General features: G+C 56.7%; 5 protein-coding genes across 5 annotated transcripts; 3 read left to right on the forward strand and 2 right to left on the reverse strand.

Annotated features, from left to right (window-relative positions):
- Nucleotides 1-530: 530 nt before the first annotated feature.
- MYCTH_2306853 (uncharacterized protein) lies at nt 531-2,194 on the reverse strand. The gene is made up of 2 exons (XM_003664198.1): nt 1,585-2,194; nt 531-1,510 (listed from the first exon to the last, which is right to left on the reverse strand). The coding sequence occupies exons 1-2, from the start codon at nt 2,055-2,057 to the stop codon at nt 712-714; spliced, it is 1,272 nt and encodes a 423-aa protein (XP_003664246.1). The 5' UTR covers nt 2,058-2,194; the 3' UTR covers nt 531-711.
- A 2,664-nt stretch (nt 2,195-4,858) lies between these two features.
- Nucleotides 4,859-12,632, reverse strand: MYCTH_2306855 (uncharacterized protein). The gene is made up of 4 exons (XM_003664199.1): nt 11,971-12,632; nt 11,508-11,832; nt 5,475-11,416; nt 4,859-5,410 (listed from the first exon to the last, which is right to left on the reverse strand). The coding sequence occupies exons 1-4, from the start codon at nt 12,226-12,228 to the stop codon at nt 5,369-5,371; spliced, it is 6,567 nt and encodes a 2,188-aa protein (XP_003664247.1). The 5' UTR covers nt 12,229-12,632; the 3' UTR covers nt 4,859-5,368.
- Nucleotides 12,633-13,370: 738 nt separating this feature from the next.
- Nucleotides 13,371-18,221, forward strand: MYCTH_2306857 (uncharacterized protein). Its single transcript, XM_003664200.1, has 7 exons — nt 13,371-14,433; nt 14,489-14,618; nt 14,678-15,768; nt 15,834-16,530; nt 16,584-16,825; nt 16,888-17,295; nt 17,371-18,221. The coding sequence occupies exons 1-7, from the start codon at nt 13,846-13,848 to the stop codon at nt 17,944-17,946; spliced, it is 3,732 nt and encodes a 1,243-aa protein (XP_003664248.1). The 5' UTR covers nt 13,371-13,845; the 3' UTR covers nt 17,947-18,221.
- A 27-nt stretch (nt 18,222-18,248) lies between these two features.
- On the forward strand, nt 18,249-21,082 carry MYCTH_2306862 (uncharacterized protein). The gene is made up of 2 exons (XM_003664201.1): nt 18,249-20,498; nt 20,590-21,082. Exons 1-2 carry the CDS (start codon nt 18,673-18,675, stop codon nt 20,687-20,689), a joined length of 1,926 nt encoding a protein of 641 aa, XP_003664249.1. The 5' UTR covers nt 18,249-18,672; the 3' UTR covers nt 20,690-21,082.
- A 1,759-nt stretch (nt 21,083-22,841) lies between these two features.
- Nucleotides 22,842-23,578, forward strand: MYCTH_2306863 (uncharacterized protein). Its single transcript, XM_003664202.1, has one exon. The coding sequence runs from the start codon at nt 23,366-23,368 to the stop codon at nt 23,528-23,530; it is 165 nt and encodes a 54-aa protein (XP_003664250.1). The 5' UTR covers nt 22,842-23,365; the 3' UTR covers nt 23,531-23,578.
- The last annotated feature ends 236 nt before the right edge of the window (nt 23,579-23,814 follow it).

Raw genomic sequence — 23,814 nt, forward strand, 5'->3', positions numbered from 1 at the left:
CCCCGAGCCATAACGCTCAAAGCCCAAGCGTGTAGGCATCCCCTGACCAGCCATGACAGGTGCGTGCCCGTCGCGGATTGGGGTGGATGTGATGATACAAGTGCAGGTCGAATTTCGTCGACCCTGCCTGGTTCCGACCAGCCCTGCATCAGTCTTTTTCCCCTCGCCCAATCTCGTTTCTCCCAACTTTTATTTACTTTTCTTTTTTCCCCTTTCCGGCCCGGGGATTCACCCCCATAGCACCCTAAGCCCCCGTTCCATGTTTCTTCTTCTTCTACCAAAACAGCAAACAAGGGGAGAGAAATGGGAAAATAGAACAGATGAGAAACAGGGACGGAAAGCCATACCATAAATCAACAACAGGATGCCGCCACCGCCCGCTGATTCCCTTTCACCCTCCGTAACGCCAATCGCAACCCACATCAGCTAAGTCATGAACGCCGTGAACCTAGCCTCGTCTATGGGAAGACCTGGCTTCGATGAAATCTTTTTTTAAAACAGACCCCCTTGTCTCAGAGAGATGACAAACATGAGCGGCAAACGTATTAAATCGTCACGGAAAGAAAAAAATAAAAATAAACATCGTAAGCTGGCGGAACCACCCGCCCAGCTTTCGTCATCGTACATGGCGTAGCATCATCAGCCAGGGCCGACGACCACACACACGCTTCGCGGGGGGACGGCAGGTGAGAATTGACCGACCCCGACGGCTCAGTAGTCGTCCAATAGCCCATCCAGCTCCTCGAGTTCAATGTTTTCGGGGCTGCGGTCCCACTCCAGCATGCCATCAAGCTTGGCCCAGCCGTCCACGTCGCTGTCCTTTCTCCCAAGGCCGAGGGACATGGTGGATGGCCGGATGGCGGGGCTGGAGACAAACGAGGGCGGCAGGCCGCTCATGACGGCAAACAGGGAGCTCTCGTCTCTCTCGAGATCCAATAAGCTCGCCGTCTGCTGCTCGACGGGCGGCGCGTTGCTCGACGGCGCCAGGTCGCCGTTGAGTTTCCTCTTCTGTAGGCCATCGGCCGTCTGCGTGAATTCCTTCTCGTCCTTCTCCAGCGGAGGTGACCCCGCGCGCCCGTGGCGGCCGGAGCCGCTGTGTATGGGGCGGGGCGGCATGTAGAAGCCGTGCATGGGGTAGGAGCCGATGGGGGTGCTGGGCATGGCGAAGTCGTCATCCATGTCGTCAAACTCCGGACTTGAAAGGTCAACCTCCGGGCTCGGGCTGAGCTCACGCCGCCTTTCCGTGTCGGATTCATCCGCCGATACGGACGGCGCGCTCGACGGGCTTGGCGAGACGATGCTGCGGTTGTGCGCGAGCTGGCTCAGCGCCGATGACTGCGCGGGCTCCGGCAGCGGCTGGCGTGGGCAAGTCGTCAGGTAGAAGTAGGTGCGGCGCGGGTGGGCTGATTCGAGTTCCTTGCCCAGCGGACATGGTGAGAGCGCGGACCAGCCCGGTCGCTTGAGGTAGGACGCAAGCCGCGAAGAGATGATGGCGCACGGGTTCGCAGATCTGTATGGAGAAGCAGAGCGCGTCAGCTGACGATGTTCCTCGAGGTTAGCGCCGGGTTCGGCAGGGATACTGACTGTTGGACGATCTTGAGACGCTGAATCAAGACCGCTGCGAGCTCCTTCACCAGATGGGGCCGGTTCCCCGAATCTTGCAGCTGAACGATGACCGCTTCGACGATTTCATCGTTGATTCCCTCCATATCAATTTGTTTTGTCGCCGCGTTCTCGTCCCCGTCAGTTTCGATCGAAGGGCGCTCGGCGGGCGGTGACGGCGGCGGTGTGTTCTCGAGATTGGCCGCGTCGTCGCGCTTCTTGCGCATGTGCTCCAGTGAGGGGGCATCGTCTGAGGATTCGCTGTAGGCGCGCTTTAACCTCTTTGGTGGAGGTTGGCTCTCTTTTGAAGGTGATGCAGGCGAAGCCATCGAGACGGGTGAGGCACCGTTGGATGAGGGTCGGTTCGTCGGTGCGCGGCTCGCGTTGGACCCGGGCACATGGATGCCCAGCGAGTGCAGCGACAGCGTCTTGTGACGGGTATTATACGGCCGCATGATTGCTCAGGGACGCAAAAAGCAACAGAGAACTCAAGATGCGACAGATTGGCAGGCCGCGACAAGCCTGGGAGATTCTCGGGTATGCTATGCGCTGGCGCTGGTCTCCAACAAACGGATGTTGGATCGCCAGAAAGCACTTGTCTAAAGCAGCGACAAACACCAATGCACACACGCACGCACGTCTCCGACAGTGAAGCCACCACAACAAGTCCAGCCGAACAGAAACCCTTATCCACAGGAGAACCCGAGAAGGCAAACAAGTCAATGGAAAATGATGGGAGAAACGGTTCACGCAGGGGACGAGGGGAGAAAACCAATAGTGAGACGGAGGGTTCGGAAATGGAGGGGGGGACGGAGGGAGGGCCCAGAGGGAGGGCCCAGGTAACTTTTTTCGACGCTTGCCGTTTGGGGGGGTGGGTAGGCCGGAATTGTTTGGGATGATGGAAGGGGCGACTGCTTCGATGCGCAGAGGCTAGGCTGCCAAGGCTCGAAGATGGGTGCGGCGGGAACCAACCAGAAATCATGCACCTCTGACAAGGAGGGCAGGGGCTCTGGACCAAAAGAGCGGTATGACTCCACTCTCTGCAGTCAACTGCCCGATCTGTGTGGCTGCACGTCCAAGGCACCCATGCAAAGATTGACTAACGAGCAGGAAGCGAGCTGCGAGACAGCATGCGAGAAAACTTGCACCCGCATCCCATCGTGTCGTTCCCACCTACTGTGTAGTGTACGGATTACACAACCTGCACGGACCCACATTATTTTTTTTTTTTTTCCTTACCTGACAGGCGCCGACTTTTGCTCCTCATCAGGCCGACCAATCGATGTCGCGAAAAGGGGGTCATAGCAAGTTCCCCCAGCTGAGACATAGGACGGAAAGGAGCGTTTCCCGCTCTCCGTCGTTGCTGGGGCTAGTTGGCCGGTTGCTGTTGATCCGTGACGCTGTGACTAGGCGGTGACATCAACCTCCCCCACCATGACCTGTCCTCGAAGGGAGGCGAAGAATGCGCGAGGGTGGATTTCGGGATTCAAATGCTCGACATCCCGTTCGTTGTTTGCCCCCTTGACGATGGACCCGAGGCTGCTTCTTCTCCACCCGGTCTCTCACCGCCCAGCTCCCTTGGCAAAGCATCTTGTCGGTTGCCCCAGTCAACAGGAACACCACGCGCCAGATGGAGTGGTGTTGTTGTTGGAGTGGACGTGTAAAAATGGCAGAGATCAGTGCTGCTCCTTCAAAACTGCTAGCAATCTCTTTCGCGGCGGGAAAAAGGACACCTGTGCTTCGTAACTAGATTTTCAAACAAGCTACGGCAACATTCGCGCTCTAATAAAAAGCGCAGCTTGCAACTATTGATGCATACGACTCGTTCTCGCTCCTACTGTGTAAGTTTTTGGTGTTCCCGTGTCGCCCCGCCGCGCTAGTGCGCATACGGTTAACGCGTCCCGTAAAATGCCGTTGACCAATCAGAAGTCCAGAATTTTGCTCGATTGCTTCTTTTTCGGCCGGTAACTATCCATGGGCAGATCTGCGCTCAGACCATCGACTTGTTCGAATTGCCGCTTTTACACTACGACTCTGTAGCTTGGGCTTCATCAAGGACCCTTCTCCAGCTTCAGCCGTTAGTCCGGCAGGCAGGCAGGAAGAAAAATGTTACACTGCCGTCTAATGGAACGATACTCTCACCGCCCTCCTGTAATGCACTCGACTGACTCGATCATGCTGTCGACAAGACGTGTTCACGGTGCTGCGCAACTCGAATATGGAAAATACGTGGCGCGCAAGTTTTTTATACTATATACTATTTTGGACATAACGGAGCACATACCTTACCTACTTACGGATTACAGTACAGTACATACAAGACCCTCGATACGCACGAGACACCTACCCCTCCCCCTCTTCCATTGCCTCATGGCAAGATCTTGACGCACATGCCTCAACCCTGCGCCCGTTGAGCAGTGTACTCCGTACCCTCTCATGACGCCTGAAAGGTTCCTTAACACATGCCGTACTTCTACGCAACGTTTGCAAGTGCACCTCCGTGCGCACGCGTCAACGTAGGTAATACCATTTTACATACGGCCAATACGGGGAAAGCTACCCTTTTTGTTGCTATGCTACACCAAGTCAGATACCTGAAGTCTCTATATGATACTCGGCCAAGATTCAGCGTCCGTTCTATGTGCCTCGGCATGCATGAGAGTCCTACACCTTTAAAGCTGCTCGAGAGATACTGTGGACATCCCTGGGGCTCTCTATTGGTAGGTTTTTGACAAGCAGGTAATTGTCAACTGTTTCTATCCAATGTGAACATCACGTCATTCCCTATTTCCCAGGGTAACACCAGAGTTATCTCACTACGATTTACACCGTCGCTCTCGCCAGTTGCCAGCACTCAGCACTGAAACCTCGTAGACTTAACTGATAATAGTGAGGGAGGGAAGAAAAAGGCGAAAGAACGATAGGGGTACGCCCCAAGCGCCCTTGCCGAAACGATTGCCTCCGAGTGTTGATGTCATTACTTACTTGCCCCTCCATTAGTGATGAATTGCGTACTTGTGCTAGCTCCCACTCCCTACCCAAATGAGGGACCTCGGTACAGGGAGCAATGCACAGGCCTTTGCCATCTGATATGCGAGGGCGGAAAAAGACGTCCAGGCTATGAAAAATCGCAAGGAGGAAAAAAGAATAAAGGAGAAAGGGGGAGGGGGGTTGGTAGCGTGAATGGCTCGGATGCCAAAAACTACTTCAGTCAAGGTTCAAACCATTGCAGGCACCATCACGACTCACACGAGATAAAGCCTCTCATCCACTATGGACATACCTTATTTTGAATGACTCACGTACAGTACATACATGACCAATAACCGATACCACAAGAGCACACGTCACAGCCAAACCATAAGAGTTGCACTTCGCCAATTGGTCGTCAAGAAACCATCTAGCACCGTTCCTGCTCGTGCACCGTAAGAAGATATCATACTTGAATGTCTAAGTAGGCCAAACCCTCCAAACGCCATCCCGTGATATTTTTTGATCTAGGCGTGCGCCTAAAAAGCAACGCGTTCCATAAACTACATGGGCATATGAATCTGAAGTGTCATACCCACAGCCCTTTTCGCCCTATGGGCTAACTAGAGAGACCATCTGGTCCTTGCTGAATTCGGCCAACGGGGCTTCCCCCCTCCCTTGCAAGCCCCGTTGGCTTTGATTTAGTTGAATGGAAGATGAAGCAGGTTCAGACACATTCCCGTGTTCAAACTGTGCATCCTCGAAAGAGTCGGTTGTGCTGTTTAGTCTGAGACTCTTAAGCAGCCGGGCGGAGGATTTCCGCAAATCTTTGGGCCACCTATTTGATCCTCGGTCAGCATTCTGATCATGATAAAAAAAGAAGGTGCACAAAACAAACATACCTCTGGCGTCGACTTGATAAACTGCAGCTCGAAGAAGTGGTATTTCTCATTCTTGAGCAACTCGAGCACCGTGATCATGAGGCCCCACGGCTGCGGCCAGTACCCAACCAGCCTCTCAAGCAGGATGCGCACAATTTGCTGGCGGATATCCGTCTCCTCCGGGTCCGACATGTCCTGACCAAAGAGTTCCAGCAGCGCGTGACTGAAGTAGTTGGTTGACGCGTTCGGGTACCGGAGCTCATTGACCATGCTGCACAGAAGGTAGTACCTGGCCTCGGGAGACACTTCGGTGACAAGCATTCGCAGCGTCTTGACATCAGACGCCCCGGGCACGAAGATGGGCGCGTCGCTCTTAGAGCCAGCACGGGTGACGGCGAAGTGGGCGAATTGCGCAACCACAGCCGCGATGACCCGACGGTTGACCCCGATCGGGACGAAGCCAAAAGCGGTCTCCTCGGCTTCAACTTTGTTGATGGCGTGGTTGATCTGAGCGATGGCGTCCTCCGAAGGGCCGTTCTGTAACGCGTGCTCCACAATGTTGAGCAGGCCGATCTCCCGTAGCACACCGGCCGAGTCAAACAGCGTCATGGGAGCTTCCCTCATCTCGGGAATCCTATCTGCCTTGAGCCCAGGCTGCAAGGGGTCCGCCGCCTTGTTGAAGGCGGGAGGAGTGGCAGTGAGGATAAAGTTGATGAGCTGTGTCACATGGGGTGGAATGCTCTGGCACAACTCCACATGTGATGCGGCAATGTACTCGGGGAAATCGTGATGGAGGATCGCCAAGAACCTCAGCACTCCGTGGTAGATACCCTTGGCCAGGGGCGAAACGCTGAATGGCTTCAGAAGGTCCCCCAGATACGAGAGGACCTGCGTGAGCAGCTTCGTGAACGGTGCCCAACCTGCTCTGTCCGGGAGGCGGAGGATCACGGGCACGAAGTTGCGATGGGCGACGAGCTCCGTCCAGCCGAAGATGAAGCCCGGGTACAGACTGGGGCGGAGATCGTACAGACGCGCCGCAAACTTCAGAATGAACTGTTGATAGTCGCTCTCCGATAGGTGATGCCTCGCCAGATCCGCCAGCTCGTGCAGGATGAGCGAGTAGAACCGGAAGAAGACGCGCTGGTTAAATCTCTCACCCCTCTTGGCATGGTGACTGTTCAGCACCAGCACGCTGAGGGACAGGACCGACTCCAAAAACGCCACACCTGCCGACTGCTCGTTGTCTTGGTGGGATTTGACAAAGATCATGATCATCCTGACCAGTGCCTCAAGGGCCTGGTACGCTTCCGTCAAGCCGCCGTCCGAATGGATGCTCTGCTCGAACCGCTCGACAGACTTGTCGAGAGCCAGACGAGTGAAGAGCAGGAAATCCTCTCTGTTGCTAACGACGCCGCGCGAATGCATCTGCTGGACGAAAATCATGGCGGACTTTTCGGTGGCAAAGCGGTTGTTGCACAGATGAATCCATTCCTCAAAAATGTAATCCATCTGATCCAGCTGGATAGCATCGAGCTCCTCTTTGGACAGATTGGCGGGTAGCTCAGGCGGCGGCGCCAGCACCTTCGACTTGAAGCGTGCTGCCCCGGGGACGTCTGGCTCCTCTGTGATCCACGACCACGCCTCCTCTAAGCTCCGGACAAAATCAGCATAGAGGGCGAGCGGGCTGTCGTTGAGAAGCGTGAGGTCCATGAGCTGCTCGAGGAAGGTTATCGATCCCTCCTTGCGCTGCTGCAGAAGCTCCGCTGTCGCGGCATCGATGTTCCTCCAGTCGAGCAGGTCAGTGGGAAGCAGGGCTGTGATGAGGGGCAGGCTGAGGAACAACTGCCCAGGTTGCTGATGGAAGAGCTGGCGGATCTGTTCGCTAATCACGGGCCCGGCAATCTTGCGGAGAGTCTCGAGAACGTGCACTAAAGTCTCCAAGAGAAGATCGCCCTCGGGCTGACGGAAGAGGAGCTGAGAGATTTGGTTTGCGGCATAAGCCACGAACTCCTCGGACGTCTGCTGTGTTTTGATGACGAGCTGGACCAGGGCGTCGACGATGTCCAAGACCGGGTGGGACCTCGGGAGGTCGCTGAAATGTTCCTCGGTCGCGCTGGCCGCAGTGGTCGTCAGCTGCTCGAGTAGCTTGTTGATCCTATCAGCAATGCTCCGGGAGTCGATCTGATTGAGCCCAGCCTGTCGGCCGTTCGCCATTGCAAGGTGCACTTGCGGGTAGTGCTGAAGCTGCGCTCCCAGATGGGGCATTGACGGAGTCTCCGCAGGAGTCGGCATACTGCTAACAGCGCTGTACTGATCGCCAAGAGTCTCGCTGGGCAAAGTCCTGGCATCCGACGCCGACGGTCCATGCGGGGGTCCCGCCGCGGCAGGATTGGCCCTTGACTGGCGGGCAAAGTCGTCGTAGATGGCCATCTGCTCGGCATTCAGGCCGCCGAGACTAGGCTGCAGCTTGAACGGGTGAGGAATGGTCATCGCCCAGCGGCTCAATCCGTGGTCGATGTAGGGCTCGGAAGGCCGCTGAAGCCGGTGGCGGCGCCGCGCCTCCAGCTCGGGCTCCATCAAATCTTCAATCTCCGGAATCGCACGTTCCTCAGCGCACTTCTCGATGATGCTCGAGGCCAGTTCAAGGTTGGAGTTAACACACAGCATGATGATGCCCTCGGGTAGCCCTTGGGGTAGATCGGCGGACAGGTTGCGCAAGTAATTGGCGAGGTTTGCGCGCAACGGCTCCTTGGAGGTGACGAGCGCCAGGCTGCCGGCTGTTGACTTGACCATATTGATCGCCGCCGTCCGCACACGATTCTCGTCGGGCTCGGTCGCGAAGTCCTTCCGAACCATCTGGTGCGTCGAAATCGCCGCGATCGTGACCGAGCGATCAACGACGGGTTGAATGATGTCCTGTAACGCGCGCGTCAAGGCTTGCCGGACGATCTCGTGCAGCTTGGCAGCGCTGACAACCTCAGTCTGAGGAATCGAAAGGCTCGGCCCAAGGTCAGGAATGGTAAAGGCCGGGTGTGACGAGAGGGCATTGTTAACCCCGGGCATGCCGTTGAGGGAGAGATTTTCGAAATTCTCGAGAGCTTCCGGGCCCATCATGTCACCCAACTCCTCCACGGGAGCCCTATTAAGGATCTCGCCGGATGGTTCGATGGCTTTGTGGTCCAGATTGAGGCCCTTGCAGAGAACTTCAATCTCGAACTTGAGATTCAGCTTCAGCTCGGCATTGTGGTAAAGTTCAATTAGGAGATGAATAATGTCCATCAGCCAAGGATTAGGCGGCTTGAAGATGTTTGAGGACGCGCCCTGAATCAGCACCTTGCACACGAAGGGGATGACGACGATGAGGCGCTTGGTATCGTGTGCCTCGATAAGAAGCTGCTTGAACGCGATATTCTTATGTTTGATTGGTTTGTCTCGCGCCAGGGTCAGGAGACCAAGCCAGCCTCCGAGATTCTTAAGGTGCGCCCGTTCGGTAGAGTTCTGCATGGTCAGCTCTGAGTTGAGCATGCGTGATACGCTGATGTAGGTCTCGCGCAGCACCTCGGCCCATAACGCCTTATCCTCGAACTGCTTGACGAGTTCCAGGTATACGTGATGGTAGTTTGGCTGCATCTTCGCGCGCTCTTCGACCAGGTGGCTGGCGAACCACTGTTGATGTTTGACTTCCAGCATGTCGCGGATCTCCTTGAACATGGAATGCAGCGTGGTGTCGGTGAGGTTGTTGAGCACGAACTGGATCTTCCCTTGGGCCTCTTCGCTAGGGTCCTCGTACACAACACCAGGCGGAGGCGGGTCCACATTCACCGAGGTGAACGGCGGCGGATGCTGCTCCGATCCTAGGTTGTCCTCCCGGTTGCCGTTGGTCAAGCCGTCGTGCCCGATGATCCCGGAATTGGCCATGCCGGCGCCGTTGCGGGAGCGTGCGAGTTCCTCGTCGTGCTCGCGGACCACTTCCTCTGCCTTTTTCCATGCCTCGGTCCCCTGGAGACCGGGGATCTGGATGAGCTGTGCGCAGAAGCCCGGCCACTCCCGAAGGCGACCAAAGAGTTGCATCAAAGCTTGCAACCCAAACTTGTACATTGGCTCATCGGGATGGTGGTCTCGGACGGCCTCCAGGATCATGCCCAGCCCAATCTGCAGCGGAAGATCCGAGATCAGTTTGTGAGATATGATGCCGCCGAACAGAACTGCGGTCGTTGCCAGGGCCTCCAGCGGGTAGTCGACATAATGCGCGTACTCGTCAAACAAGCCGTGTATCATGCACGCGAAGATGTCCTGGTCCAAGGGATCGCGGGACCGTTTGTACCGCTCCAGAATCTCGACAACGTTGCGAACTTGTATCTCGTCGCCGTACATCTTCTTGTAGTGCTCCTCCATCTTGGCATTGGCGGCTGGCGGGAGCGCATTCCCATCGCGCCCGTTCGCGTCGATGATGTCGTCGAAGCCCTCCCCATAGTTGATGAGCCTCGGGTACACGGTGATGCAGGTCCGTTGAACCACAATCAGCTCTTGCATTGGCGTCTTGGGCAAGAACTCCTCCAGGATCTGAAGCAGTGCATGGACTGTCCGAACCTGCAAGGTTGTGCTCGCCTTGATGGGTGGTTGGCCTTCCGGAGGGCGCTGATACTGCAGCTCAAAGTTCGCCTTGATCAACAAGAACTGGAGCAGTGCCCTGGCCATCTCGGGAGCCCTATCGGCGTTCCTTCGAGCCCACTGCTGCAGATCTAGATAGCCTTCAGCATGGGCCAGGGCGGTAAGGTCAAGCCCGAAGCCGATCGGCAGGTAGACGAGCTCATCGAGCCAGTTCTGGCGGACAGCGTGCTCGAAAATGAGCGGCAGGCAGATAGGCTTCAGAGCGTGCGCGTCGATGAGCCGCTGCTTGACCCACTCCTTGTCCCTTCGCCAAAGGCTGTCCATGACAAAGTCGGCCTCGGGCGATCTTGTCAAGAAGTTATCGAAGAGCGACACTAGTGTATCTTCGGCCATGCTGGGCCAGGGCTTAGGGACGCCGAATGCCGAGACCACGAAGATGGCCAGGTTGCGGATGACCACGTCCTGAAAGAGGCGCTTGGCTTCGATGCTCTGCGAGGCGTGCATCGAGTGGAGCGCGACGTTAAAGACGGCAGAAAGGGCCGCCTCGGAGACGAGGGGGTGCTTCACGGCATGTGCTGCCGTCTCTCGTATCTGTGGCGACGACTGCGCGTACTCCTCTACCGTGAAGGTCGGTTTCAGCCTCGGGATTGTCGTCGCGTCCAGTTGTTCCGGTTTGAGGGATGCAAACGCGCAAATGAAGGAGAGCTGTGTTTCTGGGTTCTCCCACTCCCCACCCCACAAGCGCTGTATGTCGAAGCGGTCGCCGTCCTCCTGCGCTATCGGCAACAGGGCGTTGTACAGGCGCAAGAACTGGGCCGACGTCACCCGAGCCCCGCTGTGGTCGAAGCAGGAGACCACGTCCTGCCAGCTGAAGGTGTCGGGGAGAATGCGCCTGAGAGAAGCGACGAGGACCGAAGGATTATGCCGCGGTGTCTGGCTGATGGTCGTGTACATCAATGCCACCGACACTTGTTCCTCGCTGAGATGGACATTGGTGGGGCGGTTCTGTAGGAAGTTCGTGCACGTCTCCTCGTCCGCGGTGAACGCCGGACCTGTCCGGTGGATATAGAGCGCAAGAGCGTTGGGCGGCTTATCAGCGAGCATCCGCACCAGATCGAGCGCCGAGAGCACTTGGGCCGGGGGTGGTTTGGCGTCGGGTGACTGGGCATATCTCTGCTGCACCTTGTGTTCCAACTCCCGCTTCGCCGCGGCGTTGAAGTTGGGGGGGTGCACTTGGATGAAGCGGTCGAGAAGCTCGGCGACGAAGTCGGGATCTAGGTCACGATGTTCTCCGTTTGCTTGGCTCAGGATATTGACAAATGTCGGGAAGTTGGTGGATAAGATGGCATCGGCTAAGAAAGAAAACGACACGTTAGTGACGTCTGTTGACTTGCCTCGGGGCGGAGGCGGCGGCGTGCGGGGAAATGTCCGGCGTCAGCTCACCTTTAGTCTTCAAGTCGGCCCTAGATCCGAGCTTGAAGGCCAGAGCCAGCACTGTCTTTTGGAGAGCATCTAGTTGGAAGTGTTCCATGAAGCCGGAGAGGTCAAAGTCGCGGAATATATCCTCGGTGCCGGTCTCGATGGACTCCGCGATTTTTCTGGCCTGGGGGAATTCCCGAGACAGCTTCTTCATCTCGGCTACGAGCAAATGATGATTTCCCGGATTCGGCCCCGGCCGATTGAGGCCCGGGAAGATCTGGGAGGCATTTGCGGCCACCAGTCGCGCGAAGTATCTTGTAAACACATCCATGCCGTGTTCATCGAGCAGCTGAGCAACAGGAGAGGGGGCGGGGGGGAGAAGTCAGCAAGCTTTCCGGAAGGAGAGGGGGGTGGGAATGGCGCGAAAGAAACTCGGTCGAAGGAGGAGGGGGGGGGGGATGCGGAAAGGGTGCGTGTGCCACGTTACCTTTCGCAGAGACTCGATCTGTGACTCCCACTTGCGAGGATCGTCCTTGTCCTCTTTGATGGTGCTCAGAAGGAGATAAACCTGGGCGACTGCGATCTTGGTCAGGGAACTCGACCCAGTGGGGCTGCTGGTACTTGGGCTGGCACCCGCACTCAGCGCACCGGCGTGAGAGGGATGGGGAGAGTGGGCGGTGCCAGTGTAGAGGGGCTGCGCTGCTGGACTCGGCGAGAAGGTTCCCGGTCTGGGTTGGGGGACCATGGATCACCAGGGCGCGGAGACGGGAGGGAACGGCGACACTGCTATCCCCTACCGGACAGAGCCACGCCCACTTCCTCTCACTAAAGCTATATGGGCGCGGGAGGGTGCACGAAAGCGTGGGAGACGGACGGGTGTTGCTTGGCCGCGAGGGAGACGCACGAGGGGTTGTGGTGCGTCTTTCGGCAGCGCGGCGGACGGCGGTCTGCAGATTCGGGACTGGCAGAGCTGTCGGTCGGTCCGTAGGCGACGGAGCGGGTGAGAGATGGCAAGTCTTGTGATGGGGTTGGCTGGCTGTTTGGTTTGGCACTGGCAGCACGGCGTGCTTTTTTCGGCGTCGGAGGGCCGGCGGAAAGAAATGGGTCTGGCTGGAGCTAACTGACGGACCAGGCTGGCCTGCTCCTGTGTGTGCTGGGGTCCGTGCTGAGTGAGGCGAGGAGGAAGTGGAAGTGGCTTGCCTGCCTCTTTGGCCTGACACGAGCACTTTGGGGTCGGGTGCTCTTGGCTTCCAAGGGCTTGAACTGGAAGTTGCTGCCTTGTGAATCGGGCATAAACCCTTTTTTCTGTGCTTGCAGCCTGCAGCGTCGGGTGGAGATGAGCGGCAACCTCAGGTTTCCAGTCTTGGACTGCCCCATTCATTCCAGTACACGAATAATAAGTAACGAATCCCGTGCTCTGTAGTCAACTTCCTCTGAGTCCCGGAAACGACCTTACCTTGGCTGCACCCAATAATTCTCTGCAATAAGCCAAGCAAGCTGCTGAGCGATTGTGTCTGCGAACAAGCTCAAGGCCGAACCTGTCTGTCCCGTATCTTATCCCGTTCGCATGGCGACAGAGACACAGCAGCTATTCGTTGCTTTCCCTCCATACTCTCAGAGCAGAATCTCTAGAGTCGTTTCTGATGCTAATTTTTGTTTTTGTATTCCATTCCTGATACGGAGCACCTAATTGTCCCATTGATTCACACCTTTTCGAAGATGACGGCTCTTCTGCCCCGGCCCGTCAGCCACTGTTCAACGCACATTGGGCGACCACTCTCTGTTCTGAACTACTGCTTATCAAGAGGAACAAACACCGTTTCCAAGAATGATTTACATAATCTTGTCGGTCAGACTGACTCGCAAGACGACATTGGATCGCCATGCGGGCGTTCCATCGTGATCGCAGCTTGTCAGGTTAAGCGGACTTCATCGCGCCCAATTTGGGCTTCGCGCCCCGCCTCGCGACCAATCGAGAGCTTACATGCATACGCTAAGGTTACAACCGAAGCCAGCCCCCAGCAACCCATGACCGATCTCATCGTGTACTGTACACTATGTGCATAACTTGTACAGTACATGCATTGTGGAATCCAGGGGGTTGGGTAAGGGGGGAGAGAATTCGGGCGTTGCCGCCCACGGCAACGACCCATGGCGCAAGGAGCCTTGCCGCGTCCCGCTTTCTCGGCTGACTTTGGTAGCGCGCAGAAATCCTGAGAACATGGTGGTACTCCGTATTTCGAGCGCCCATTTCGTCCTCCAGGAACGACCCTTTTTTTGGTCCGACCAGGCCTGATCTCAGTTCTCGACAGTGAGCGTTCTGCGAGCGCGGGAGTTGCGCCCAAGCGGCCGACGGAATTTGATGGATCCAAACAACAGCCAAAACAACCCCACCCATAGGGCTGAAGTCGCACCAGGAGACACCGCTGGTGTTCCCGCTGGTGCTGTTGCTGCTGCTGCCGCCGCGGCCGCGGCCGTTGCCGTTGGCCACGTTCAAGCCAAGGACTTCTCGGCAACAGCTTCCGGTGACAGTGCCACCATAAAGGAACACACAAACCAGGCTCGCCAAAGCCCAGGAAACCAGCCTGCTCCGGCCAGTTCGGCCGACGACGACACAGGACCCCGCTTTGTGGCAGTCGACGGCGATGTGGGCGGCCCCGGTCCCAATGAAACCTTTGTCGATGTTATCGCAGTGCCTTGTCCGGGTGCTGACCCGATCGATACCTGGACCGTTGGCGTCGAGCCTTGGTCTAACACCAGCAACCCCAGCGATGCTGGATCACGCAGTTCGTTGTACAGACCTGGCCCGTGGGTCACAAGGAACTTGCGCAAGGCAGCTAGCATTGCGAGAGTCTTTCTCTACAGGCATCGCTCACTAGAGAATGGCATGACTCTGAGGTCGTTGGCAAGAGATCTGTTGGACAAGGTGGAACAGATCCGTAATGTGTCTGTGGGTATACCGGCATGGCCTCTGCTTGAACCGTGCATGCTGACTCTCCGGCAAGATCGCGCGGCCTCTATTCTTCGTCGGCCATAGTATTGGTGGCTTAGTCGTCAAGGAGGCATTAGTCTTGGCCAAAGGGTCTCCCCAATACCGGACGATAGTGGACAACTGCTACGGTGTTAGTTTCTTCGGTGAGTTGGTTCTTCTTTACTCTTCAAAGCTTGCAAGTTCGGAAACTGACCCTCAAAAGGCACGCCGCACAGGGGTTCGAGTTACATGTCCATGAAGAACCTTAAGGAGAGTATCCGAGAGCTTCTTCGCCTACAAGCACCCCTTCCTCGGTCGTTGACGGATGAAATTAACGTCCGAAATACGGCCTTAACTGATCTCCATGACCAGTTTGTGGACATGGCGAGCGAGTTTCGCCTCTGGTCATTTTACGAAACTCGGGAGTCGTTGCTTTCAGGCTCAGCTGGATTCTCCAATGAGGTGCAGTTCGGAGTCCCGTTGGTATCGGTCAAGTCTGCACTTCTCGACGTCTGGCAGGAAGACGTCTTTGCAGTCGACAGCGATCATGCCCACCTCGCTTCGTTTGGGCCGACCAACGTGCGCATCATGGACTCGTACCTCGCTGATTTCGCCCAGGCCATTGAGAGAGCAGCGAAACTTAGCCTCGCCCATCCTCACACGCCGCTTCATTTGAGGTCGCTCGTCAAGGTTGAGGTCATTGGTTTTTACGAGGACCCAGACGCGGTGTTGGCATCCCCTCGGCAGCAGCAAGGCGGAGAGAATGGCTCCGTCATCCGCCTCTATTCCACGAAATACCCTTACAAGGAGTTCCTCAAAAAGGGGCCAGATCGTTGCCTCGCCGAACGGCTCCTCAAAGGACATAAGAGGCGGCCTAGCCAGCGAAGCATTGGCGATGACGCCGAGGAAGAGCGCTCGACTCGACAGCCCAGGGAAGAGCATGCCGTGCCCAGCCTCCCGCGTCATCAGACTGATGCGACGCAAAGCAGCGACTCGCCAGAGATTGTCATCACGAGTCCGCTAGAAAGACCACCGCTGCTGAGGGTACCGGCCCAGTCAGAACCGAGCGTTCGCCCCTCGAGCCCCGAGAGCGAGGCGAGTGTCAGCACCACCGTGTCAGATCCAGTTCTGCCGTTTAGCCACAATTTTACCGAAGAGGACGCCCACACTATTGACTTGCTAGCTAAACAGCAGGCGAAGCTGCTGATGAAGGAGCATGGACTCTCCGCCACCGCTGGTTTCTCCAGGCCTAGTCCATCGCTGAGAAAGTTCATGTGGGTCCATACGCCGTTCAACAATCCCGTCTGGGTCAAGGTATGAAACGATTCCGAAAACTGCGCCCTGCAATCTGGATTCCGGACGCTGACCATGTCGAGCAGGAAATCTTTGCTACTCTGTCAAGGACTCAAGGGTTGGATTTCTCGCGGCTCTTTGATTACGATAATTGGGTGTCGAAGCAGGTCCAGAACCGAAATTCCGACTCGCAGCCTGCGTATCTCAAAGCAACCTGCAAGTACCTCTCGGCTGCAGACCGTCCGGGCTCGCCTCGGATCCCTTCGCCTCGGTTCAGCCCTCCCAATATGGGAATCACGCCCAACTGCTTCTACCTCTACCTCCCTTATCTTCACTTTGATACGTATCACAGCATGGTCCGTCGTCGAAAACTGATCGCGAAGCGCCGGAGCCATGGGAGAGCAAAGCCTGTGCCCAAATGGGTCGAGGAGGAGAACCTCGAGCTCAAGATGATCTGGGAGTATATTGGGTTCGACCCACCCTTGAATTGCCGACGGACCTTGGACCAGTTCGGACACGGCTCCCTGAGAGACACCCATTCGCGGGACGATGACCAGATGCTGTACAAGCTCACCAAGAAGGACACTCATTCCCCATGGAAGCAGATGGGAGATTGTAGCTCAACACGATCGCTCGCTGGGCACCCCCTGGATTCTCCGAGGGAGTCCTCGTCAAGCCTCTATAGTGACGCAGATGCTGAGATTGGGGCGGATCCCGGGTCCGAGCTCAAGGATGGTCCTGTCCTTATGGTCGACCAGTTATGGCTCTGGTCTATCGACATGAGTAAGTCCGTGTCTGCTGAGCTTCCCGAGCGGCAATGCTGATTTCTGTTTCAGACACCTTGGTAACGTTTTTCTCCAAGCGAGAATCAAGCCCAACCGAGGGGACGCTTTTCCAGCAGGCGGATCTGCGAAGCAGCGTCTACAACGAGCTGAATGGCGATCTAACGGGAAGAACTGAAAACACTCTGGACCTCGCGGCGTTGATCGTGTGGCACGCCGTGACTGTTCTTCTCGACCGATCCACGCACCCTGATCTCGAGGTATTCCGCATCTTTGACGAGGCCATCGGTATGCTGGTAGGTTTTCAACCCGTTTTAGCATCAACGTTGAGACAAGCGGCTGAGGATTTGTGTTGCAGGCGGAGAGGATGACCCTGAACATGAAACAATTCCGGATTAACGCTCTTCACTTGGATGCCGGGGATGATGATGACGAGTCGGACGATTCGGACATGGAGGCGGAGAGCCCGTCAGCAATTAAGAAGCGGCACAGGCGCGAGCTTGAACGAGCGGAACGTGAAAATAGGGAAAACACATCAGCACTGCTAGAACTACGCGACCTAGAAGACGAGTTGACGACACTCCAGAAGCTCTTTGAGATGCAGGACTCGACCGTTCGCCAGATGAAGGAAATATATACGAGCAAGGAGTTCAACGAGGTTACCAAGGCTGGGCAGGAACACCTCGATGAGGCGCTCGACTATCTGGACGATTTCAGGCAGCAGACCGCGGAGATGCTCAGGAGAGTGGAAGTCACGAGGAACGATGTAAGTTGGCTGTGGCGGGTGATGCTGCCGACTTTGGATCCGCACTGACACTTCATTTTACCCTGTTTTTTATAGTACGAGAAAATGCTTGAGATGGCACAGCGTCAAGCGCAGGTCGACGAGGTCCGCTGGTCGCGTCTGCAAGCCGAACTTGCATCGAGCCAAAACCTTTCAGTCATGATCTTCACCACGTTCACCGTCATCTTTTTGCCCCTGACCTTCTTTACCGGGTTGTTTGGCATGAATACGACCGAGTGGCAGGACGAGAATATTCCCAGCCTGAAGGAGATTGGTGCTATCTCGCTCCCAGCATCGTTTCTGCTGATCGTGTTGTCGCTGGTGGCGGCCTTCAGCTGGCGCGTGCAGAGCGCCTTTAAAACGACGTACAAGGGAATCAAGACGTCGTGGAAGGTGCTCAAGGGTCTATACTCCGAGCGACTGGAGCCGACGTGGAGGAAGGAGGCCAAGAGAAGAAAGAGGGAAGAAAAAAGGAGGCGGCACAAGGAGCAGATGATGGCGCCGGACGACCAGAGCTACGACTTCTGGGCCATGGTCAAGAGGCAGCAGAGAGCGGTGAGGACGCAGATCCCGATACAAAACGTCAACGGGTCGCCGACGGGGGATGACTGGATGAAGCGGAAGATGTTATGAGATATCAGCTGCCACGTTAGCCCATATAATAGGCTCTTTGGATGGGATGCCGACGGCCTCTGGACGCTTGGAACGGACTGCGTCTACGAACGAGGCTGCGAGGACACCTCGTTTATCATGCAGCAGGTGTTTTGTTCCCACGTCGATATTTATTTTACCCTGTTGACAGATTCCATTCCTTTCGAACCCAAAAAGGAAGGCAGCCCAACACGTGCTTACCCAAGTATATCTTTGCCAGACGTGCTTAATGTGCATACCACTCCTTCCCTCCCTGTCAGTCACGCGACAGAAGGTCGGCAGTCTCCTGAGAGAGAGGGCAGGGAAAGTGGATACGTCGGGTATTCCTGGGCTCGGCTTTCCTCGGGTAAGCGGGGACCGAGTGTGCTCCCCAGGCTCCGCTTCGGAGGACGCACAGACACGTTTTGCAATGCCAAAACGTCAATTGGCGGGCAACATCGGCGGAAACGTCATTAACAGGGCCGGAGAGAAGACGCAACCCCAGATCGAACGTTCCGAGGGGAGAAAAGAGTGAGCGGAGTTAGGGCGGCGAAAGGGTCTCTCTTCAGCCCGCGAAAGCGCCTGCATTTTAAGAGTAGCGGGCTTCGAGATCAATTGCTAGGAGGTTCAATCCAATTAACCCCTCCATCGCGGGGCCACTCAATTGCATTCCCGGTTTTAATTTTTTTTTTTCATTGCGCCCGTCACCGTTTTCGGCGCGCAGCAGCCATGTCGGCCTCTGCACGTCTTACAGCCAGCCTCTGCCGGAGGGCCGCGGCAGGCCCCGCGCCGGCGTCGACAATACGATTGCGACAGGCCCGCGGTATCAGGAGCTTGTCTTCGGCCACGCCGAGCCGGTTTCGTCGACGTCCTGATGTGCGGTCGACACACGCCGGCGCCCTCGCCACGCGAGCCACCCGGAGACACCTGTCGACGACCCCCGCGCGACTCTACGCCGAGGCCGATGACTCCTTCGATCCCGCGAGCATTGAGCGCGAGAGTGACCAAGTCGACGTCTGTATCGTAGGTGGTGGCCCCGCGGGCCTGTCGGCGGCCATCCGGCTGAAGCAGCTAGCGAACGAAGCGGGCAATGAGGATTTCAGGGTGCTGCTGCTTGAGAAGGCTGGCGAGCTCGGGGCGCACATCCTGTCGGGCGCTGTGATCCAGCCAACGGCGATCAACGAACTCATACCCGACTGGCTCGATGAGCAAAACGAGAACCGCTTCACCGGCGCGACGCCCGCCGGCAAGGACAGCATGCGCTTCCTGACGAAAAGCATGGCGATCCCGGTGCCTACCCCGCCGCAGATGAACAACCATGGGAATTACATCATCAGCCTGAACGAGTTTACAAAGTGGCTCGGCGAGCGCGCGGAGGAGGTCGGCGTCGAGGTGTACCCCGGCTTTGCCGCGAGCGAGGTGCTCTTCGGGCCCGACGGGAGTGTCACGGGCGTGGCGACCAACGATCTCGGCATTGGGCGCAACGGGAAGCCCAAGGATACCTTTGAGCGGGGTATGGAGTTCCACGCGCGCGTCACCCTGTTCGGCGAGGGTTGCCACGGCAGCCTGAGCAAGCAGGTCATCAAGAAGTTCGACCTGCGACGAGACAGCCAACCGCAGACGTACGGGTTGGGAATCAAGGAGGTGTGGGAGGTGCAGCCGGAGAAGTTCAAGAAGGGCGAGATCACGCACTCGATGGGCTGGCCACTTCCCTACGACACTTACGGTGGCGCCTGGATGTACCACTTTGGCGACAACCTCGTCAGCATCGGCCAGGTCGTCGCGCTCGACTATTCCAACCCGTGGCTGTCCCCTTACGGCGAGTTCCAAAAGCTCAAGCAGCACCCGCTGTACCGCAACGTGCTCGAGGGTGGCAAGTGCATCTCGTACGGGGCGCGCGCCCTCATCGAGGGGGGTTTCCAGTCGATCCCCAAGGTCGCCTTCCCCGGCGGCGCTCTGATCGGCGACTCGGCCGGGTTCGTCAACGTGCCCAAGGTCAAGGGCACGCACAACGCCATGAAGTCGGGCATGCTCGCGGCCGAGGCCGCCTGGAACGCGCTCAAGGAGAGCTCCGACTCGGGTGCCGTCTTCCTCTACGAGTACGAGGACGCGCTCCGCAAGTCGTCCATCTGGAAAGAGCTCAAGGAGGTCCGCAACATGCGGCCTTCGTTCCACAACCCGCTCGGCGTGTACGGCGGCATGCTCTACTCCGGGCTCGAGGCCTTCGTCCTCAAGGGCCGCGTGCCCTGGACGCTGCGCCACAAGGTGCCCGACCACGCGGCCACCAAGAGGGCCGACGAGTGCAAGAAGATCGAGTACCCCAAGCCCGACGGCAAGCTCACCTTTGACATCCTCACCAGCGTCTCGCGCACCGGCACCAACCACGAGGAGGACCAGCCCGTGCACCTGCAGGTCAAGGACTGGGACAAGCACACCGCCGAGACGTGGCCGCCCTTCAAGGGGCTAGAGAACCGCTTCTGCCCGGCCGGCGTGTATGAGTACGTCGAGGACGCGTCCAAGCCGGAGGGCGTGCGGTTCCAGATCAACGCGCAAAAGTACGTTCCCCTCCGTCCTGCGTCTCCTCTCCCCTCTTCTCTCGTCTCCTACTCCTACCTTTCCTACAGTCTGCTAAGTGTGAACCCACAGCTGCATCCACTGCAAGACGTGCGATATCAAGGCCCCCAACCAGGACATCAACTGGCAGGTGCCCCAGGGCGGCGAGGGTCCCAAGTACTACATGACTTGAGCGGGCTCCGGGGGGGAGGGGATGTGTAATGTGCGTTCCTGTCGTCTTAAGACGTGTAGCAAACCGCATGCGTGCATAAGAGACCGAGTCGGTGGTGTTTCGGGTGCTTCCTGTTTTCAGTGATAGACTTGAGTGGCTACAAGGGTTTGAACTTTGTTTGGAGTGCTGTGCGTTGGTGGTAGTTTTGCGAACTGTATTGGAACCGCGAGAACCTTGAGAACGGGGAGTTTGGTACGTATTACTAGTATATATACAAAGGACCCCGACAGGCCGAGTGTGGGTCGTTTCGATATCTTCAACAGAGACGGAAATGGAAAAACATTGTTCAAAACAGTTAATAGGCCACAGAATGGGGTTTCTGAAACGCGGGCCGGTCATCGGAGTTGCCAAAACGTGGCCAGGTGATAGAAATCAAGCCACACTGGGTCGGCTCGCTTTGGCTACAGTTAAAGTACGGATGTAGATTCCGTATACACATACGGATGATCGTGATAGCTTTCTCGCGAGGTTACGCGCGTGAAGGGCGCGTAGCTTATGTCGCGCTTCGGACCGGAAATGAAAGGAAGCGAGTGGGCTAATCAGATCACACCATGCGACAACGCGGTCTTGGTACTTTGCGGGTCCAAACGATGGGGCGGATAGCGACTGATCGGGACGCGGGGGTTCCCTCTTACGAACAGGTCCTTTTGGATATCAGAACACTGCAGATGACGCTTATCATTATTATCCATCGAAAGTTCGCAGCCATACCTCCGGAGAACAACAGACTACACAACCTGGTTCGGCGTTGTGTTGTACGCGTACGCGGGACTCCGTAAAAGTATGTAATTTCCATACATACTGCGTACATACCTTACACAGTACGTGCTGGAATGCCCCGCCCAAGCCCGTGCCTGATACCCCGCGGACCTTCAGCGCTTGATGCAGTGCCACATAGCTGAGAGTTGAGACTGGTTGGTTTCCGCCGAGAGCGGTTGTTGGGATACCGCGGTAGGGATTCGACGCACGGTTGCAACCGAAAGTCAGGAGGGCGGGATGGCTTGTTGGGCAGCTCGAGGACCGATTTGCGCAACGCACCCAACCGAATGGGTGGCAATCGCGCAATCTCACCCTCCCGTGGCCAATGCTCGTCCGTCCGATCAGGCGCCGGCCGACACAAACCGTTTCTAATGGAAGAAAGCATTCTCAAACTTGAAGCTGGCCTTCGCGCCACCGCGTGTCGGTTAATCACGGCGCTAACTACTGGCGACCTCTTTCAAAAAGACCAAAGATTTGGACCCCGACTGCTCCGTCCCTTCTGTGTAGTGCAGATGACTCACTGACAAGGCTGGGCGGAGGGTTGGGAAGCGACGGGCTTTTGGGTTGGACAGATTTGAAGCCACACGGGCCGCAAAAGCTGCACAACCCATTCCGCTTCCCGCCGCTGCCAAGGCACGGGACATGTACATGTACATACAGTACATCGCATGTACTTGAATCCTGGGCGCCGCTCTGACCGGGCGCATAGCAACCGTGCCCTGCTTGTCAGTGGGCCAACGCAACATACCAGAGACGGATGCTTTGATCTCCGTGTTTCTGTTCCTTTCGAGCCGACTTGTCAGGGGAGCAGTCCCAATACGACGGACAGCTCGACGTTGCAATCACTGGAGTGGACCTCCCTAAGTCGAAGCGACGCTCTGGTTAATGGTGGAGAGTCGAAGGCGGGAGCAGGTCTTGGCTGCCGGTATTTGATTCCACAACCTTCCGCGCGGCATGCTGGCTCGGATTTTATTTTATTTTACTTTATTTTATTTTATTTTTTTTATATTTTATTTTTTTGGGGGAGGGAGGGAGGGCAAGCTGAGCTGGGTCTGGCCACCACTACCCCCCCACACCTGCAACCTGCCGGCGATAAACGCCCAAATTACGAGCCGCGTCGAGAATGTGTTATCAATCCCGCCATGGCATCCTGCTGACCTTCTGCCAACAATAATAACTTATTGCTGGTGTATATCTGAAAAGCAGGACGCTCGAAGCTGGTTCGAAGTTGCGGCGTCGAAAGCAGTGTGGCTCCTAGCCGCCTGAGCCTGGCAGGAGCACCGCAGGCGCCGCGTCACTATGTCGCAAGGCAGATAGCATTTTCAAGACAGAATGCTGCCATCGATTCAATGCTTGCAGCAGTTTCCCTAGTGGTCTTTAATAATACAGCGATTTGCTCCTGAAATGTCATGTCTTGTTTACCCAGCATTGGTCGCATGAGTGTCATTGGGCACCGTGGCGAGAATTGAGAGGGCTCGGTCGCCGGTGCTCAGCTATATTTTCGCTCGTGTCTAATGAAGGACAACGCAAATCGTCGTTTGACTTGCACTGTAGCGATTCCGAGTGAATTGCTGGAACGTCTTGGTTGAGGGTGTTATTGCTACGGTGAGAGCGGCGGTCATGATACGACAGGTGTGCGAACAGCTCGACGAAAGAACCAACGAAAGGCGATGGCAATAGGCAGCAGCACGGCATGCTGCAGTGCATTGCTGGTGCTATGTCGGCCTGTCAAAATGGCTGCATTGACGCCAAAAGATCAATGACCCTCTGAGGGGATCCCAAATTCTTTCCAGCGCGATGCAGAAAAGAAGTGTGCATGGCCGAACAAAAAGGGAGGTGTTAGGGAAAGTAAAGCGTTTCAGGAGGTGGTAGTGGTCGATGACGGGGTTGATGGCAGAGACGGATTTTGAGTCGCACTGGTGGTTGGTGTGGGCGGGGATCCTGGAGTTCGGGGGAGCTGGCTGTTTGCTCTGCCCGGCGTACCGGTACTCTGGCAGGACAGACAGGGCGGCTCAGGAGGCGGGCGCAGTCTCTCAGCGTTGATTGGGCAGAAGAAAGATAAAATCCTGCATGCCCTCCATCTGATTCGCCGCATTAGGGCTCGCCAGACATTGAAAGAAACAAGGACCCGCCGCCACAGGACTAGCGTAGCTGCCTGAGGCGCCACCGAGCATTCCAGCGAAAATTATAAGTAGGCTGCGCTCCCCCCATTTGTTTTGAATTTTCCGCGCGGAAGTCCCCAACCGGCCGTTGCTACCTGCCTCCGGCCACAATTTCTGACCCACACCCCTTGCCGTCATCGATACTCCACTTTCCACAAACGACCT

Source organism: Thermothelomyces thermophilus, chromosome 4, assembly GCF_000226095.1.
Source record: "Thermothelomyces thermophilus ATCC 42464 chromosome 4, complete sequence".
Classification (NCBI taxonomy): Eukaryota; Fungi; Ascomycota; class Sordariomycetes; order Sordariales; family Chaetomiaceae; genus Thermothelomyces; species Thermothelomyces thermophilus.

Coding starts and splice junctions, on each gene's coding strand:
- MYCTH_2306855 (XM_003664199.1), bottom strand. CDS start 12,228: ATGGTCCCCCAACCCAGACCGGGAACCTTCTCGCCGAGTCCAGCAGCG. Junction 11,833..11,970: donor AGATCGAGTCTCTGCGAAAG/GTAACGTGGCAC, acceptor CCTGTTGCTCAG/CTGCTCGATGAACACGGCAT. Junction 11,417..11,507: donor GGCCGACTTGAAGACTAAAG/GTGAGCTGACGC, acceptor TTTCTTTCTTAG/CCGATGCCATCTTATCCACC.
- MYCTH_2306863 (XM_003664202.1), top strand. CDS start 23,366: ATGACGGGGTTGATGGCAGAGACGGATTTTGAGTCGCACTGGTGGTTG.
- MYCTH_2306862 (XM_003664201.1), top strand. CDS start 18,673: ATGTCGGCCTCTGCACGTCTTACAGCCAGCCTCTGCCGGAGGGCCGCG. Junction 20,499..20,589: donor TTCCAGATCAACGCGCAAAA/GTACGTTCCCCT, acceptor GTGAACCCACAG/CTGCATCCACTGCAAGACGT.
- MYCTH_2306857 (XM_003664200.1), top strand. CDS start 13,846: ATGGATCCAAACAACAGCCAAAACAACCCCACCCATAGGGCTGAAGTC. Junction 15,769..15,833: donor ACAATCCCGTCTGGGTCAAG/GTATGAAACGAT, acceptor CATGTCGAGCAG/GAAATCTTTGCTACTCTGTC. Junction 16,531..16,583: donor GCTCTGGTCTATCGACATGA/GTAAGTCCGTGT, acceptor TTTCTGTTTCAG/ACACCTTGGTAACGTTTTTC.
- MYCTH_2306853 (XM_003664198.1), bottom strand. CDS start 2,057: ATGCGGCCGTATAATACCCGTCACAAGACGCTGTCGCTGCACTCGCTG. Junction 1,511..1,584: donor CGTCTCAAGATCGTCCAACA/GTCAGTATCCCT, acceptor TTCTCCATACAG/ATCTGCGAACCCGTGCGCCA.